Genomic DNA, 20,585 nt, shown 5'->3' on the forward strand with positions numbered 1-20,585 from the left:
TCTTCTCACACACCCACCCACACGCACACAACAGTTACTGTTACTCTATGGGTTAACTGAGTTGGGAGTAACTGCTCCATGGTCACTCAGCTGGTTTTCATGGTTAGGGCAGGATCGGAACTCATGCTCTCCAGCTTTTTATCCTGGTGCCTTAAACACTAATCTAAACTGGCTAATAGGAAAAAAAAATACCCTTTTGTTTTGGATAAAACAAAATATAATTTTGTACGTTTTTCCAAAGACATTGTGATACAGAGCGATAGGGGAAACATACACATGGAAGGTAATATTGAGTTGTGGAGGTTTCACCAAAACATGTCTGTTGAGGAGAAGAGGAAGAAGAAGAAGAAGGAGGAGGAGAAGAAGAAGAAGAAGAAGAAGAAGAAGAAGAAGAAGAAGAAGAAGAAGAAGAAGAAGAAGATGGAGAAGAAGATGGAGAAGAAGAGGGAGAAGAGGGAGAAGAAGAAGATGGAGGAGAAGAAGAAGAAGATGATGATGATGGAGAAGAGAGAGAAGAAGAAGAAGAAGAAGAAGAAGAGGGAGAAGAAGAGGGAGAAGAAGAAGAGGGGGAAGAAGAAGAAGAAGAAGAGGAGGAGGAGGAAAGAGGGAAGAAGAAGAAGAAAAAGAGGAGGAGGGAAGAGGAAAGAAGAGGAGGAAGAAGAAGAAGAACAACAACAGGATATCTAACTTCAATGTTCAAGGAAAACACAATCGTTCAAATGGCACAGGTTCACTCCTGAGATTCCTCCAGCAATTCCTTTCAGTTATATATATGCTTTTGGGGGAACAAAATTGCAAGACTTCATTCATTTATTTATTTATTATTTAGATTTGTATCCCGCCCCTCTCCGCAGAAAGGCATGAATCAATTCCCTTTTAACTCTGCAGTCTTAGAGAATTTGTTTGCAAGACTACGCACATTAATATGAATTGACAAAATTTCCATTTGCCAATTAGAAAGAGCCTCGGTGCTTGGATTTGCATATATACTAAGACACTACATTACAATATCTTTGGTTCTTGAGAAAAAATGCAAATGAAGGCCAACACCAGATAACAAACTGGCAGCTGTGATTTCACATTGTTGTATTAATAATTTTTAAAAAAATGACATAAAAGTCAGCCTTTCTTCTCTTAAAAAAATCATAGTGGGGGTTTTTTTTTGCCACACTCACACCCAATCACATCAAATAACAATAGCACTTAGACTTACATATCACTTCATAATGCTTTAAGCCCTCTCTAAGCGGTTTATAGAGTCAGCATATTGTCCCTAACAATTTGGGTCCTGGCAACCTTGAAAAGATGGAAGACTGAGTCAACCTTGAGCTGGTGAGGATCGAACTCCTTGGCAGATTACTGAATTAGCCTGCAATACTGTATTCTAACCACTGTGTCACCTAATGCCACAATTATCTGTAGGAAATACAAATTTGGTGAACAAGAGACATTATGAGCTGCCCCAAGTCTTTGGAGAAGGGCGGCATACAAATCGAATCAATAATGATGATGATGATGATGATGATGATAATAATAATAACAACAATAATAATAATAATGGTATATTTGCATTTCTTGTCTTTATTTTGCTACTGGAATTTTTAGCTCAGGTTTCATGGTGTTTTCCTAGATTAGTGAAACATAATGTAGAATAAACAGAACAGAACAGAATATAATTCTTTATTGGCCAAGTGTGATTGGACATACAGTGATACCTCGTCTTACAAACCCCTCGTCATACGAATGCGGGGTTTAAGATTTTTTTGCCTCTTCTTCCAAACTATTTTCACCTTAGGAACCCTCCACTGCCGCTGGGATGCCCCACCTCCGGACTTCCGTTGCCAGACGAAGTGTCCGTTTTCACGCTGGTGGGATTTCCCTGAGGCTCCCCTCCATGGGAAACCCCACCTCCAGATTTTGCAATGCTGCAGGGGAATCCCAGCAGGGGAATCCCACCAGTGTGAAAACGGGTGCTTCGGCTGGCAACGGAAGTCCGGAGGTGGGGTTTCCCAGCGAGGGAAGCCTCAGCGAAATCGCAGCATCGCAGGATTCCCCTGCAGTATTGCAAAATCCGGTGGTGGGGTTTCCCATGGAGGGGGGCCTCAGGGGAATCCCACCAGCATGAAAATTGGCGTTTTGGCTGGCAAAAGGGGTGAGTTTTGGGCCTGCACGCATTAATCGCTTTTCCATAGATTCCTATGGGAAACATTGTTTCGCCTTACAAACTTTTCACCTTACGAACCTCATCCTGGAACCAATTAAGTTCGTAAGACAAGGTATCACTGTACAAGGAATTTGGTCTTTGGTGCCTATGCTCTTAGTGTACATAAAAGAAAAAATAACATTTGTCAAGAATCATACCACACTTAATGATTGTCATAGAGTATAAATAAGCAATCAGGAAACAATCAATATTAATATTTATTTATTTATTTATTATATAGATTTGTATGCCGCCCCTCTCCGCAGACTCGGGGCGGCTCACAGCAAGATACAGCAATTCATGACAAATCCAAATAAATGTAAAATATTTTAAAAGATTTAAAAAGAACCCCATTTACTAACAAACACACACACAAACATACCATGCATAAATTGTACATGCCCAGGGGAGGTGTTTCAGTTCCCCCATGCCTGACGACAGAGGTGGGTTTTAAGGAGTTTACGGAAGGCAGGGAGAGTAGGGGCAGTTCTAATCTCTGGGGGGAGTTGGTTCCAGAGAGTCAGGGCCGCCACAGAGAAGGCTCTTCCCCTGGGGCCCGCCAACCGACATTGTTTAGTTGACGGGACCCGGAGAAGGCCCACTCTGTGGGACCTAATCGGTCGCTGGGATTCGTGCGGCAGAAGGCGGTCTCGGAGATATTCTGGTCCAGTGCCATGAAGGGCTTTAAAGGTCATAACCAACACTTTGAATTGTGACCGGAAATTGATCGGCAACCAATGCAGACTGCGGAGTGATGGTGAAACATGGGCATACCTAGGGAAGCCCATGACTGCTCTCGCAGCTGCATTCTGCACGATCTGAAGTTTCCGAACACTTCATAAGGTTACAAGTTATAGTCATATAGACACAAGTGAGAGGAGATGGGTGTTTGGAACGATGAGAAGACTAATAGAAATAAGTGCAGCAATAAGTGACATGTAAAAAGTAAAGGAAAAAACAGCAACAGGGAAAAAGAAATAGCAGGAAATTATTTTTTGATTTCTCCCCTTGGGAGAAACGGAGGGAGGGGCTGTTGTGAGTGCAGCATAGACAGTACCAGAATCAAGACTACAATGACATTTCTCTGTTTGTGGTTCTGCCACTGTTTCCTCCTGTGTTTCCATCACATCGTTTTGTTTGTTTATGGATTTCAGAAGCTTCAAAAACTCTTGTCAGATATTTCAACTGAAGGGTTTTATAATTAGCTTAAACTTCTTCTTTTTTTTGACAATCTGATGTAGCTCAAATTCCTATAAAGATGCAGCTGTTGTAAACCCATTTGTTTATTGAAGCTATTTTAAGCATTTCTACTCAGAAAGGTTCGTAATGCATAGCCCAATCAATAAAAAAGACAACCTTTGACACAAAATGTAAGAAACAAACAAGATAAAAGGCCAAAACAAAAAAAATTCTGCTAAACAATGACTGAGAGTATTCCATTCAAGTCCATCCTTAATTTTAGAAACATACTGGTTGATTTTTGGACCACGTTTCTTAAAATTATTACAAGTTCCTCATAGAATTAGAAACATAGAAACATAGAAGACTGACGGCAGAAAAAGACCTCATGGTCCATCTAGTCTGCCTTTATACTATTTCCTGAATTTTATCCTACAATGGATATATGTTTATCCCAGGCATGTTTAAATTCAGTTACTGTGGATTTACCAACCACGTCTGCTGGAAGTTTGTTCCAAGGATCTACTACTCTTTCAGTGAAATAATATTTTCTCACGTTGCTTTTGGTCTTTTCCCCAACTAACTTCAGATTGTGTCCCCTTGTTCTTGTCTTCCTATTAAAAACACTTCCCTCCTGAACCCTATTTAACCCTTTAACATATTGAAATGTTTCGATCATGTCCCTCCTTTTCCTTCTGTCCTCCAGACTATACAGATTGAGTTCATTAAGTCTCCAGAACTGAACACAGTATTCCAAATGGGGTCTCACCAGCACACGTGGTTGGTAAATCCACAGTAACTGAATTTAAACATGCCTGGGATAAACATATATCCATTGTAAGATAAAATACAGAAATAGTATAAGGGCAGACTAGATGGACCATGAGGTCTTTTTCTGCCGTCAGTCTTCTATGTTTCTATGTAACATTTTACCCTTAGACTATCCACGGTTGACCTCTCCAGATTCTTAAGAGGTCAGTAAGGGGCGTACATAAGTACACCAGAGTGCCTTCCGTCCCCTGTCCTATAGTCTCTCCTATATATCGTATTTCTTCTCTACTATATCCTCTATAACCTTCATTGTGTATTATTGTGGACAAAATAAATAAATAAAATAAATAAAAATTACAGGCAGCCGGCAGGCAGCAAAAGTAGCCTGCAGTACTGCACTCTAACCACTGCGCCACCAAGGTCAGAGGGAGAAAGACCAGAGAAAGGAATTTCTCACAATGAAAAAGACAGGGCAGTTGATTTGTACCAGGTATCAGACTTGCAAGATTCAGTTAATATAACTTTACAATGAAATAAATCCTCTGGTCTACCTGGGAAGGATTCTAGTTGACAACATCTGGGTCACACTTGGTGATGTCAGAAGAGCAATATTCATTGCATAAGCTGAGCTGATCCTGCAGCCTCCGAGATCAATGTGTGTTGCTCTGTCAACAAATTTTGTTTAATGTGGCAAGCAGGAATTTACACTGCTAGGGGAACAGCTGGCCAAGCTGCTTTGTTTGGATTTGTGCCTTTATTTTTGGCTCGTAGGGCGGGTGAGCAGGTATCTTGTATCACATCGGCTGTGCCATTCCAGTGTTTGTGTTAAGTGATTCGGGGAATTAACAAAAGTGAGGCGTGCATTCAACAGAGCAGACAAATAAGCTGACAAGTGTGCTCAGGGAGGCTTCTGTACAAACTGTGATACAGCTTTTATATATATATATTGCAGAACATGTGAATGCAGTTAAAAAAGAAGATAAGACTTCCTCCCTTGTCCAGCACATTAAAAAAACAGGGCACAAAATTGACTTTGAAAAAACTAAATTACTTCACAAAACAGAGAATTTATATAGAAGAATTGCCCTAGAAGCCATAGAAATTGAAAGGAGCCCCCTTTGCATGAATAAAAGAGATGACACGTCCCGCCTACCAGAAATTTGGAAACCAGCCTTAAACAAAAAAAACACTTCATAAAAATCACCATTCAATCCTTCTAATAATTATGATTTTGGACTTTTGAAATTTGGAAACCAGCCTTAAACAAAAAACACTTCATAAAATCACCATGTCAGTCCTTCTAATAATTATGATTACACCAACCAATCAGATCACTGAAACATAATCACCCAATCTATTTGCTACATTCAAACCAAATCTCCACCCCCACACTATACACTAGGAAGAAATGACAGTTGCAGACATCCCATTTTACAACAGCACGAAGCTTGGAAACTTCAGCCTGATGATGGTGGATGTGATTTCACCGAAACGTCGCATAAACATGCAAAATATTACACAGGGCAAAACCCGAACTCAGAAAAATCTACATACATATATATATATATATATATATATATATATATATATATATATATATATATATATATATATAAATATAAAATTTATTTATTTTTTTCAAATATAACAGAAAGAAAAGAAAAAGACATACACAAAACATACACATACAACATTTGGGAAATGAGAGTTTCCCCACTTTTTTTTTAGTGTTCAGTGAAAGAATTTTGCTTCTTTTACATAGTATTGGTTCTTTAATTCTTTTATTTGACGTGTTGCTTTGCTTGAATTTTTATTTAATTCTTCGCTGTTCTTTCCTTTAACCAGTCGTAGAATTTTGCCCATATTTTATAATGTAATTCTGGGGGTTTTTTTAATTTGTCTTTTGTTATTTCTTTTAGCCAGACTGTTATTTTATTCCAGAAATTTTTTGCTTGTATACATGTCCACCATTGATGATAGAACGTGCCTCTTTCTTTTTTGCACTTTCAGCATAATGGGGAGGTTTTTGGGAGCATTTTTGAGAGTCTTTCTGGTGATAGATGCCATCTGTAAAACATTTTTAATTGGTTTTCCTTGAATGCAGTCGATTTTGTCATCTGCCAATTATTAGTCCATAATTTTTCCCATTTTTCTAGTTCAATTGTGTAGCTAAAGTTCATTCCCCAGCTTATCATATTTTCTTTTACAATTTCCACTTCTGTCTCATAACGGATCTGTGATACAGCTTTTAATGAAGATGGAAAAAAAATGTTCCTCCAGTTTTCTGAAGGGAAAAAAAATCTAATGGTGGGGTACTCAAGGCATTAGATTAGGGGTGGGGAATGATGGTTCTTTTATGACTTGTGGACTGCAACTTCCAGAATTCCTGAACCCACCATGCTGGATTAGGAATTCTGGGAGTTGAAGTCCACAAGTCCACAAGTCATAAAGAGACCATCCTTCCCCACCTCTGGTAGATGAAACCAATAATAATAATAATAATAATAATAATAATAATAATAATAATAATAATAATAATAATAATTTATTAGATTTGATTGGTTTCTTGGATGGTGAAAATCTATCTACAAAGATGCACAAGTAGATGGGTTGTAAATTAGTTTTAAGTATAAACAGCAACCATATAGGAGATAATTCATATTTTTTGCTTCATCCTTGTAAGAGAGGTCCATATGTTCTTTATTAAGCAACCCAGTTTCTGTCTGGGATAGGGAATACTTTTGGGGAAAATTTGGCCCTAAAAAGAAGCCTTTGTAATGAAAGTAAAATATGCAAAGCCTCAGAAATCAAGAAAAGCCCCACACAGCATGTTATTAATCAGAAGAATAACTTCGCCAAGTACAATATGTTGCTGAAGGGAGTTAAAAATGAGAAACTAGTTATTAAATCTAATTATCACTGTCTGTCTCTGCTGGTACAGAATTATTTACGGAACTATGAGACTAAAAGATTACAACAACTTTTCTTAATCATGGCCGTGCAAAGATATATGGACTTTAGCTCCTAGAATTCCCAGTATGGGGTTGAGTACCACTGGACTATAGGAATATACCGGTAGTTTGTATTCATTCAATAGTAACATCCAGATTTTATTTACAAAACAGAGCGGCATGCAAATGTGTAGGAATCCCTGCGTCAATTGTATGTTTCACTGAATCATTGAAACTGGCCCATCCTTTCAATGATACCTTGTTTTCCCAAAAATAATACAGCATCTTATATTAATTTTTGCTCCCAAAGATGTGCTACGTCTTATTTTCAAGGGATGTCTTATATTTTTTTCAATGAAGAAGAATGCGAACACTTTTCAAAGGTAGCCCCTTTGTATTAAATATTTAATGTTTGTATTAAATATTTAATGTTTGTATTAAATATTTAATGTTTGTATTAAATATTTAATGTTTGTATTAAATATTTAATGTCTTAAAAATATAGTTTCTATAGATATATTACAAATATATATATATAATAAAATTAATTGTAATTTCCAAAAAGACAATAAAAAGAAAAGAAAAAAAAGATTTTTTAAATGATGGGTTATTACATATATTGTGGTTTTAGTTTTCTTTTCTTTTTGCAAACCAATCATAGAAATATTAAAAGTACTGCTGCTTTTTTTTTTTTTTTTAAATGTCTGGTAAATTTTGTTAATAAGCTTGCAAAAGTCAGTTGACCCGCAGGAGAAGACAGTTCCACAAATAACTGGCTCTTTTTAACCTGTCAGATTGCGATTGTTGTTCTGTCTTCTTTCAACAACAGTTGGGTCTTCTAAACAGCTGTCTGGGCCTTTGAAAATGAAGACATTACATTACAGGGAAAGCTATAAAAAAAATTACACGCTACCAGCTGTCAATTTGCACTGCGTGATGCATGGCTAAGAAATGGAAGTAACACAGGGTCATTGATGTAATGGCAAGACAAAGAAAAATCTCTCTAGAGCTGATCTCCTACTGGGTAGATCTGCAGAACAAAAGCCAGAGATCACGGTGACCTGCTGAAAAAGTGAGCAGTTGTTCACAGATCCACAGTTATCCGACTGGTTAGCCAACAGTGTTTTTACACGGGAGATTTATCAGAAGAAAACGTTTCTTCAGATGGATCACAAAAAGCTATCGCAAGTAGAGTATAAATCTACACAAGCCAGAAACATTTTTGAAGAGAGAGTTTTGCACCGAGATTCAGTTTAAAACAGCGGGCCACCAACTGGTGGTCCACAAGAAAATGTCAGTGGGCCACAGAAAAATTATTTGCATTTTTTATATCGCACTATATCTTGGGTCCTCAAACGATGGCCTTTGTGGTACCTCAAAGACCGCTGGGATTCGTGCGGCAGAAGACGGTTCCAGAGCTATTCTGGTCCGGTGCCTTGTAGGGCTTTAAATGTTGGACTAGCAGCTCTAATGCCCAGATCATTTGATTATTTATTTATTTATTTATTTATTTGTTTGTTTGTTTGTTTGTTTGTTTATTTGTTTGTTTGGTTGGTTAGTTAGTTAGTTAGTTAGTTAGTTAGTTAGTTAGTTAGTTAGTTAGTTATTAGATTTGCATGCCGCCCCTCTCTGAAGACTCGGGGCGGCTAACAACAATGAAAAGACAATGAAAAGGCAATGAAAACAAATCTAATATTAAAAAATAATCTAAAAAACCTCAATTTAAAGAACCACTCATACATACAAGCATACCATGTATAAATTCTATAAGCCTAGGGGGAAGGGAAAATTTCAATTCCCCCATGCCTGACGACAGAGGTGGGTTTTAAGGAGCTTGCGAAAGGTAAGGAGTGTGGGGGCAAATCTGATATCTGGGGGGAGCTGGTTCCAGAGGGTCGGGGCCGCCACAGAGAAGGCTCTTCTCCTGGGTCCCGCCAAACGACATTGCTTAGTCAACGGGACCCGGAGAAGGCCAACTCTGTGGGACCTAACCGGTCGCTGGGATTCGTGCGGCATTGATTGATTGATTGATTGATTGATTGATTGATTTGATTTGATTTGATTTGATTTGTATGCCGCCCCTCTCCGAAGACTCGGGGCGGCTAACAACAATGAAAAGACAATGAAAAGACAATGAAAACAAATCTAATATTAAAAAATAATCTAAAAAACCTCAATTTAAAGAACCACTCATACATACAAGCATACCAAGCAAACGACATTGTTTAGTTGACGGGACCCGGAGAAGGCAAACTCTGTGGGACCTAACTGGTCGCTGGGATTCGTGTGGCAGAAGGCGGTCCCGAAGATATTCTCTTCCGATGCCATGAAGGGCTTTATAGGTCATAACCAACACTTTGAATTGTGACCGGAAATTGATCGGCAACCAATGCAGACTGTGGAATGATTGCTCTCGCAGCTGCATTCTGCACGATCTGAAGTTTCCGAACACTTTTCAAAGGTAATCCCATGTAGAGAGCGTTACAGTAGTCAAGCCTCGAGGTGATGAGGGCATGAGTGACTTTATCAAAAGGGCAGTGCATTGTGGAAATTGCCAAGCCCAAAACTGAGAAAGACATGTGGTGATGCTCCAAGTGTGAGCTCTTCATTGTTCCACCCCCATTGGCAGAATCTGTTCGAACTTAAACATTCTACTTTCTGCATCTACCATATGTTCCGAGGACTATCAGGGAGGCCTGTCTTCGCCCTCTTTATCTCACACACAAACTATCTGAATTGAGCTGTCTCTTATTCCTCTGAAAAACACCCACTCCCTTCCGAGGAATACAGCCTACTGTGTTCCATCACAGAAATGGTGATTATAAGCAATTCTATAAATTGGACAGGCCAGCAGCATCAAAAGGCTTCTTTCTCCAGCTGTCTGTTTATGGTTCCCCTGTCATAGAAGAGGACATATAAAATTATATCCTGTATAGAATTTTCAAGGAGGTCTTGCTCTATGTGCCCTGTGTGTCCTTTCCCTCCGTGAAAGGTATCAGATAATATTATGAAGGAAGATACAGAAACATACTGCCCCTTGCTAGCCTTTTAGTTTAATAACTGTTCAATTAATTGAACAAAACGCTGCTGCTAACCAGCAAACAAAACCTCTGTTTGTTCACTACAGTGGTACCTCGGTTCTCGAACGCTTTGGTTCTCGTACATTTCAGATACCGAACAAAATTTTCGGCAAAAATTTGCTTCGGTATCTGAACAAAAATTTGGATACCGAACAGCCACAGAAAATGTTGTTTGTTATCCGAAATGTTACCGCCCACTTAACAGCCTCCCAGTCTCTATAGTTTAACCTCTCCAAGCTGCATTTTCCCTTTAGTTTCTTTTATAACTTTCTTTAACTTACAATCCTGTTTCCACCCCAAAAATACACTCTGGGCAAATAATTGTCTGCTCTACATACAAATCTCTTATCAGTATTGTATCCTCCACCAATTCACTCAATCTTTCAACACATATAAATCAAATCAAGCAAGCATTTCCAAATTTTCATGCATATGCGTGAATAGATAGATGCTGAAGCACATATTCAAAATAAATTAGTGTTCTGCCTGTGGCTTTTAATAATAATTCAGGTTGGTCCATCTGTTCAGTTTCTGGTCTGATTTTGTAAAGAACAGCTATATCCACTTAGCTGGTGATTTTTAACCTTTTTTTTTAAATCACAGAAACATGTAAAATAGGACTATTAAAAAAATTTAATATAAAACTTATTTTGTCAGTTTGAACAACAGATCGTTAAGCTGGCATTCAGACAGGAAACAGTTTGGGCTATCTATATTCTGCAAGTTTTATGTAAATTATTGGAAGTTCACTAAAAGAACTTACTTTGGTTGTTTATGAATACCACATTTCAAGTAAACTGTATGGTATACTTAATTTGGTGTTGTTTTAGTGGTTCAGAGATAGTGGAATTTGCTGCTTAATGCCCAAAACAGAATTCTCTGTAAGCTAAACAGAGATAATTCTTTTTTAAAAGCCCCTGGGATCTTTTTCAATTTTCAGATTAAAACCTTTAATAAATATCTGTAGAGATCAAAGCAAGCTTTCATCTCAGAAGTTAATAAATAATATTTTATCCATTTGCAGCCATTGAGAATCAGAACTGTACTATAGTAGAGATACTTACCACTCAAAATATATTTCAGGATATTTAAATGGTGCACCATATAATACTTTTATTACATAAAATGAGAGGTTGGGCTTAATGGTTTTATTACAGTCAATTGCATAATGTGGGCATTGCTAATAACTGAAAATTGCTTTGACATTTTTTTAACAAAGTAGAAATAAGAGATTTAATATGCAATTGTTAGATTCTATTTTAATGAAGCTTTACAATAATTATATTTATTAGACTATAAGGTGGATAGTGATTTTGATTTTATGGTGAATGCTGTGTAGGACACATTTTCTACCACAATAAAAAGGGATTACTGTATTGTTAAAAGGAGGGGGGGAAACCTTGTAGAATACTTTCTAGACTTACTTTAAGTTTGTTGATTATTTTCAGTTCAAAAAGAAGCTACCATTACCTGACAGAGATGGTTCTAAATAGGAAAATGCAGTTTGCATAGAATAATGTAGACCGTAAAATTGAGTCGCATAGGCAAAAATGCAATCAAATTAAGTAGGTCGGGTCTGCTGAAAGTCAGTGGAGAAGCTCTTTTTTCAAGAGCTTGTTGAAACCAGAACCATGGAGAGCTCCAAATAAGATTTGTCAATTGAAGTTTTCTGAAGAAGAAACAGAATTGTCTCAGCTGCTAGCTGAAGTCAATTGGAGGATAAAGTTTCCCCACAAATGATTTCTTAAGAACTGGCAGTCCTGCTATTTATTGGGTGGAAATGCAGTTGAAAGCAAATGAAAAGAGATACAGTGATCCCCCGATTATCGCGAGGGTTCCGTTCCAAGACCCCTCGCAATAATCGATATTTCGGGATGTAGCGGCGCAGAAGTAAAAACACCATCTGCGCATGCGCGCCCCTTTTTCCATGGCCACACATGCGCAGATGGTGGAGTTTGCGTGTGGGCGGCGGGGAAGACCCCTTCGGCCACCCAACAGCTGATCTGCTCCGCAGCGAGGAGCCGAAGATGGGGTTTCCCCCGTTGCCCAGGCAACGGGGAAACCCCATCTTCGGCTCCTCGCTGCTGCCACGCTGCCGAGCAGATCAGCTGGTGGGCGGCCGAAGGAACCTTCCCTGGGTGCCGCCCGCCGCTCGAGAGCAAGAGGGGGAGAGATAGAGAAAGAGAGAGAAGGAAAGAAAGAGATGAGAGAGGGAGGAAGAGAGTGTGAGAGAGGAAGAAGCAAGATAGAGAAAGAGAGAAAGAAAGATGAGAAAGGAAGGGAGTGACGTCATCGGGTGGAAAAATCGCGATATAGCGATTCGCAATGATCGGGATCGCGAAACTCGGGGGATCACTGTATTAGTGGATTCAGCTATGGCTACTGAAAGTTCCTTTAAAGATTAGGGCCTCAGGAAATTGTGAGAGATAATAATAATAATAATAATTTATTGGATTTGTATGCTGCCCCTCTCCGTAGACTCAGGGCGGCTAACAACAATGATAAAAATGCATGTGACAATCCAATAATAAAACAAATAAAAACCCTTATTATAAAACCAAACATACACAGAGACATACCATGCATAACTTGTAATGGCCAAGGGGGAAGGAATATCTCAACTCCCCCCTGCCTGGCGGTATAAATGAGTCTTGATAGGAGATAGGAGATGTTTTCCTTCTCTTGGTCTTTTTCAGAGTGTGGCTTTTGGAAGATGCATGCACAAGAATAACATAACATGCATAAATAGAAATATATACATAAATGAAGGTCTTGGCATATTTGGGTTTCTTCCCGTGTAGGGTTCAGATATTTCTGGCGACGTTTCAACGAGGTCCCACTCGTCATCTTCAGGCTGGTGCTTCTGTCCTTGTTCTAGGGCGCCCTTAAGAACTTTTCTAGATAAGAACTGGGTGTTCACGATTTTTTTTGCCTCTTCTTAAGAACCATTTTCTACTTAAGAACCTGAGCCTGGAAAAATTACCCAGGAAATTTGAGAGCAGCACGAAGGCCCGGCCAGTTTCCTGCCCTAGAACAAGAACAGAAGCACCAGCCTGAAGATGACGAGTGGGACCTCGTCGAAACGTCGCCAGAAATATCTGAATCCTACACGGGAAGAAACCCAAATATGCCAAGACCTTCATACCTGTACCCATGAAAATCTACAAAGACATATACAGTGGTATCTCTACTTAAGAACTTAATTTGTTCCGTCACCAGGTTATTAAGTAGAAATGTTTGTAAGTAGAAGCAATTTTCCCCATAGGAATCAATGTAAAAGCAAATAATGCGTGCAAACCCATTAGGAAAGAAAGAAAAGCTCAGAATTTGGGTGGGAGAAGGAGGAAGAGGAGGAGGGCAGTCGCTGCCGAAGGGAGAAGTTGAGGTGAGGGGAATCAAAAAAAGTCCAAAACTTTAAGGCTTAAAAAAAAAGAGGGACTTTGAGGTGGTGAGGAAGAGCACGCGCCTCCCATACACCTGGCGCGAGGCTGCCTTCCATACACTGCGCCAGAGAGAGAAACCAAGGGGAAATGGCAGGAAACTGGCCGGGCCTTCGTGCCGCTGTCAAATTTATTTATTATTATTTATTTATTATTTAGATTTGTATGCCGCCCCTCTCCGCAGACTCGGGGCGGCTCACAACAAAGTGAAACAATTTACAACAAATCTAAATTACAGTTTAAAAATATTTTATAAACCCCATTTTCTAAACAAACATATATACAGACATACCATTCATAAATTGTATATGCCCGGGGGAGATGTCTCAGTTCCCCCATGCCTGACGACAAAGGTGGGTCTTAAGGAGCTTACGAAAGGCAAGGAGAGTAGGGGCAGTTCTAATCTCCGGGGGGAGTTGGTTCCAGAGGGTCGGGGCCGCCACAGAGAAGGCTCTTCCCCTGGGGCCCGCCAACCGACATTGTTTAGTTGACGGGACCCGGAGAAGGCCCACTCTGTGGGACCTAATCGGTCGCTGGGATTCGTGCGGAAAATTTCTCGGAAAATCTTTCCGAGCTCGGGTTCTTAAATAGAAAATGGTTCTTAAGAAGAGGCAAAAAAATATTGAACACCCTGTTGTTATTTAGAAAAGTTCTTCAGTAGAGGCGTTCTTAAGTAGAGGTACCACTGTATGTTCAGATGTAAACAAGTAAGCCACAATCCATACCATTCGGATGGTGTGATCTTCAGTTGGAATTGAGAACCCTGGGCGACAAGAGAAGGATGTAGACATGATGTAGAATTAGGGTCTGTGTTTATTATGTTTTTCCATTGGATTCTTCCTTTGTTTGTCTTAAATCCAAGCTCATCTTCCTTTTTTCTACAAATGGTGTGTAGACAGCAATAATGCTTGACTTCGTTGCCTCTGGAGCCTCATATTTATGCTGTGCCTTGGAAATGAAAGTTCTGCTGAGAGTTATCTTTTTGTATAAAAAATATATAAATGTTATTAAAAGTTTTATAACAAAATCATAAAAACCAGTACAAACTAATAAAGAGTGAAAGAATCAAAAGAAAGAAGAAAAGATTAAAGGTGCAGAAAGAATGAAATGTAATAGAAAAAAGTTTCTGAATTCTTTGCAGAATTTTTTTTATTGTACATTTATTGTTACTTTCTGATTACAAAGAACCTAGAAGAGTTCATTTCCCCCGTTATCTAGGTGTTTTTTTTCTAATCATCAGAACCACAAATCTTTTCCTGTTTTGTGCAAAAAGTCTAAAGGGGTTTCCAATCAACCATGAATATAGATACTCTTTCTTCTCTAAAATAAGTTAATTTAGCCAGCGCTGCAAATTCCATCATCTGAACCAGCCCTTTCTCCACTGAGGGTAGCATTGGGGTGAGGTATCATCAGTACGCTGATGATACCCAGCTTTACATCTCCACCCCATGTCCAGTCAACGAAGCAGTGGAAGTGATGTGCTGGTGTCTGGAGGCTGTTGGGGCCTGGATGGGTGCCAACAGACTCAAACTCAACCCGGGTAAGACGGAGTGGCTGTGGGTTTTGCCTCCCAAGGACAATTCCATCTGTCCTTCCATTACCCTGGGGGGGGGGAATTATTGACCCCCTTGGAGAGGGTCCGCAACTTGGGCGTCCTCCTCGATCCACAGCTCACATTAGAGAACCATCTTTCAGCTGTGGCGAGGGGGGCGTTTGCCCAGGTTCGCCTGGTGAACCAGTTGCGACCCTATCTGGACCGGGACTCACTGCTCACAGTCACTCATGCCCTCATCACCTCGAGGTTCGACTACTGTAATGCTCTCTACATGGGGCTACCTTTGAAAATTGTTCGGAAACTTCAGATCGTGCAGAATGCAGCTGCGAGAGCAGTCATGGGCTTACCTAGGTATGCCCATGTTTCACCAACACTCCGCAGTCTGCATTGGTTGCCGATCAACTTCCGGTCACAATTCAAAGTGTTGGTTATGACCTTTAAAGCCCTTCATGGCACTGGACCAGAATATCTCCAAGACCGCCTGCTGCCGCACGAATCCCAGCGACCGATTAGGTCCCACAGAGTGGGCCTTCTCCGGGTCCCGTCAACTAAACAATGTCGGTTGGCGGGCCCCAGGGGAAGAGCCTTCTCTGTGGCGGCCCCGACCCTCTGGAACCAACTCCCCCCGGAGATTAGAACTGCCCCTACTCTCCTTGCCTTTCGTAAGCTCCTTAAGGCCCACCTGTGTCGTCAGGCATGGGGGAACTGAGACATCTCCCCCGGGCATATACAATTTATGAATGGTATGTGTGTATGTATGTGTGCTTAGAAAATGGGGTTTTTAAAATGTTTTTAGTAGAAATTTAGATTTGTTATAAATTGTTTTTCACTTTGTTGTGAGCCGCCCCGAGTCTACGGAGAGGGGCGGCATACAAATCTAAATAAATAAATAAAATAAATAAATTGAACCTCAAAAGTGAAAACTTTTGAGCTTATAAGAGCTTTATTGCAGTTATCACATCTCTGTGTGTGGTGTTATCACATGTGTGTGTATGGTTTGTGTGTGTATATTCCTGCCATTTCCCCTTTAATCCCGGCCATCTTGGGGTTTTCTGGGCTGCCAGAGGAGCTTTTCGCTGGTGCTTAAGGAGGCTTTGGCAGTCCAGAGCGAACGAAGCATTTTCCTTTCTCTGGGCGCTTGGAGAGGGAATAAACCTCTGTCAGCACCCAGAGAAAAGAAACGTTCCCTTCGCTCTGGGCAGCAACTGTCCCCCTCCTCTTCTTCCTCCTCCCACCCAAATTCCAAGCTTTTATTTCTTTCCTAATGAACCTACTTAATCTCTACTTAAGAACCTCATCATGGAACGAATTAAGTTCTTAAGTAGAGGAACCACTGTATACCTATATAGTTCTATTACTTTTTTCTAGTTACCTGTCCATTATAGTCCCAAAAGAAAAACATCAGTTTCAGTTGAAATAAAAGTACAATTAAAGTCATCAAGCAATGTTCTCTGGTAAAGGATGTCCAAAACAGGACTCTACCTAATACTGTATTCCTTTGTGGAAAGGGAATAATTGTTTTGATATTTTTTTTAAAACATTTCCTTAGGTTAATGTGTGTCCTGCCATTCAGGTTTTGTACTTTTGGAATTTTGCTCAAAACCTGGACACAGGGGGGGAGAAAGAGACAATATATTTTATCTTGTCTTGTGATTAATTGCATGGTATAGGGATGAGATGTTCAGGCGGTGCAGGAAAATAATAATTCCTATAGTGTGGGCAACTATGGCACCTTTGTGAATTTTGCCATAGTTGCCCATCCTGGTGGCAAATCAGTGATATAATATCTGAGAAAGAAATAGTCCAGAGCCTACATTTTAGATTTAAGTTGCGTTTCACTTATTGTCTAGAAAATGAATACAGTTCTATAATGTATAGCATAATTAATTATTATTGCCATGATTTTCTTTCAGTTTGCGGGGATATTCATGGACAATTCTTTGACTTGATGAAGCTGTTTGAAGTGGGAGGCTCTCCTGCCAACACACGATACCTTTTTCTAGGGGACTATGTTGACAGAGGATACTTCAGTATCGAAGTAAGCATTGTTTCCTTCTTCAACTATGAAATTAATTTGTAATACATGTTGGTTTCTCTTTTTTTCTTTTAAGGTTATTATAATTCTAAAAGTATATTTTCATGATGCCACTTTTGGCAAACATGGTATATAGAATTGTTCAGTAGAAAGACTCAGGTGAATTATTGTAAGTATATTTGGTCTTTATCTATCTATCTATCTATCTATGTATCTATCTATCTATCTATCTATCTATCTATCTATCTACCTACCTCGTTCCCTCCCTCTCCCTCTCTCTATTTATCTATTTATCTATATATCTATCTACCTACCTACCTACCTATCTATCATCTATCTATCATCTATCTACCTCCCTCCCTCATTCCCTCGTTCCCTCCCTCCCTCTCTCTATATATATCTATCTACATATCTACCTACCTACCTACCTCTCTATCTATCTACCTATCTATCTATCTCCCTCCCTCCCTCTCTCTCTCTCTCTCTCTCTATTTATCTATATATCTATCTACCTACCTCTCTATCTATCTATCTATCTATCTATCTCCCTCCCTCCCTCTCTCTCTTTATCTATATATCTATCTACCTACCTCTCTATCTATCTATCTATCTATGTATCTATCTATCTATCTATCTATCTCCCTCCCTCCCTCTCTCTCTTTATCTATATATCTATCTACCTACCTCTCTATCTATCTATCTATCTATCTATCTATCTATCTATCTATCTATCTATCTATCTCCCTCCCTCCCTCTCTCTCTTTATCTATATATCTATCTACCTACCTACCTACCGACCTCTCCCTCTCTCTCTCTCTCTCTCTCTCTATCTATCTATCTATCTATTTATCTATCTCCCTCTCTCTCTCTCTATTTATCTATATATCTATCTACCTACCTACCTACCTACCTCTCTATCTATCATCTATCTATCTATCTATATCTATCTATCTATCTATCTATCTATCCCTATCTATCTATCTATCTATCTATCTATCTATCTATCTATCTATCTATCTATCTATCTATTTCATTTATATGCCACTCACTCCAGATGGACTCTGAGCAGCTAACAACAGGTATAAGTACAACATAAGTAAAAAAACAATAAAAAGCATCACTAAAATCACATGTATTATAAAACCATACTTGCAACAATCAGTCTTAATTCCAGGCCTGCCAGAAAAGCCAGGTCTTAACAGCTTTCTGGAAAACCGGTAGGGAAGAGATAATGCGAATCTCTGACGGCAGTTGATTCCATAGGGTCGGAGCGGCCACAGAGAAGGCTCTTCCCGAGGTCCTGCCAAGCGACATTTATTTATTTTATTATTTATTTATTAGATTTGTATGCCGCCCCTCTCCGGAGACATTGTTTGGTGGACAGGACCTGGAGAAGGCCGATTCTGTGAGCCCTTACTAGTCATAATGAGGGAGGACAGAGAAGGCGGTCCCATAAGTAGTCTGGCCCTGAGCCACTTAGGGCTTGAAAGGTGATAACCAACCCTTGAATTGTGCTCAGAGAACGACTAGCAACCAATGCAGCTTGCGTAGAGATGGAGTAATACGAGCATACCATTGTACATCTGTTATTGCATGTGCTGCTGCCTTTTGCACCTGCTGAAGTCTCCGAACATTCTTCAAGGGTAGCCCCAATATTTTGTATTTATTAAATTAAGTCAGGTTGAATTTATTTTGTTAAGTCCTGAAATCATTACAGATAGTCCTTGATACAGATGGTCCACGATAGTCCTACAGATAGTCCACTAAACCTCTTGTGTAGTGACTGAAGTTACATTGGTGTTGAACAAATGGTATTTATATATATTTTTAATATTTTTTATTGATTATAAAGAAGGTTCACCAAAACTTCAAATTGTCACTAAACAGCTGGTTATAAGTTGAGGACTATGTATAATCTAAATGTCTCACTCCTCTTTCCTTGTTTTCCCCACAAAGCATTTAAAAAAGAAAAGAAAAGATAGCCTTGTGGATTGTAAAAAGTTATCATAATGCCCTGCCCAACTGTTTCTCCCCCTTTCTTCAAACTAAGTCCTTCTGAGTCCTTCTGACTTCTACACTTCGTATGCAGGATTGCAGTTTAAATAATTCATGTTCACCTTTCTGAGAGTTTTAAAATAATTTTAAACTTCTTTGTAATTTGGCCAAATCTAAAAGCAATTTTCCTTTTTTTCCCCCTGCAGTAGATCAGATAATAGTGATGACTAACAGTTATTTTGCATTTAATTATGTTCCTTCCATATAAAGTACAGTAAGAGGAGTGAAGGGGCAAAATGTATTCTTCCTGGCCATGTTAAGTTACACCTTGTGTAGGTTAATCCTGCTCCTTAAGGCCATTCTATGTTTTTAATATTAAGGAAAGACAGCATCTATTGTAAATATTAAGGAAAAGAAAGCATCTATTGTAAAGACAAACAGAATTTAGGGCTTTGACCATCAACTCCTAAGTTCTCTGAATCTGTCTTTTTTGTGGTGGGTGGAATTGCCTGCTGCTTGAAAATTGTTTCAAGTAGAGACAACAGTGCATGAAGAAAACCTTTGTATTTTTAGGAACAAGAATTGGAAATTATACAAGGTGGGCGAGAGAAATATAATAATGCATTGCAAAGAAAAATGAAACATTTCAAACTTTTACATGTGTGTGTGTGTATGTGTGTGTGAACTCTATAATGATACATACAAACTACAAAGTTCAATAAAATATCTGGATTTTTAAAAAATAATATTTTTTTCCTTTTCCTCTTCCACCCTGGGACGTGGTCTCTGTTTATTCTTCTTTAATTTACCATTTACTTTATAAGTATGATTACTTTTTTAAAAAACCTGTTCCTTTAAAGGGAGAGTGTTAGATAACACTTCAGTTTAGCCCAGTAATTAAGTGTTCAGTTTAGCATAAAAAGTAAGAGGAATAAAATGAGAATGCCAGGCACACTGTACTAACACTGCAAGAGAACTAGTGTCTCTAATAGAAGACCTGTTTAAATCTTCTCAAATTGCTTTAAATTATTATATGAAGACTGTTAAAAGCTATCCCATGACAACCTTTTTTAAAAATAAATTATTATAGCAGTTTATTTATTATTGATTGATTGATTGATTGATTGATTGATTGATTTATTGATTGGATTTGTATGCCGCTCCTCTCCGTAGACTCGGGGCGGCTAACAACAGTGATAAAAAACAGCATGTAACAATCCAATACTAAAAGAACTAAAAAACCCTTATTATAAAACCAAACATACATACAAACATATCATGCATAAATTGTAAAGGCCTAGGGGGATGGCAAAGGTGGGTTTTAAGAAGCTTACGAAAGGCAAAGAGGGTGGGGCAATTCTAATCTCTGGGGGGAG

At 39.0% G+C, this 20,585-nt stretch overlaps 1 protein-coding gene across 1 annotated transcript in view; it reads left to right on the forward strand.

Moving 5' to 3' along the window:
* The window catches only part of PPP3CA (protein phosphatase 3 catalytic subunit alpha), a 226,459-nt gene that overhangs the window by 135,247 nt on the left and 70,627 nt on the right, over nucleotides 1-20,585 (forward strand). Inside the window, exon 3 of the mRNA XM_070757972.1 lies at nucleotides 17,093-17,217. Within this exon, the coding sequence (XP_070614073.1) occupies nucleotides 17,093-17,217 (125 nt within the window). The remainder of the gene's footprint in view (nucleotides 1-17,092; nucleotides 17,218-20,585) is intronic.

Source organism: Erythrolamprus reginae, chromosome 7, assembly GCF_031021105.1.
Source record: "Erythrolamprus reginae isolate rEryReg1 chromosome 7, rEryReg1.hap1, whole genome shotgun sequence".
Lineage (NCBI taxonomy): Eukaryota > Metazoa > Chordata > Lepidosauria > Squamata > Dipsadidae > Erythrolamprus > Erythrolamprus reginae.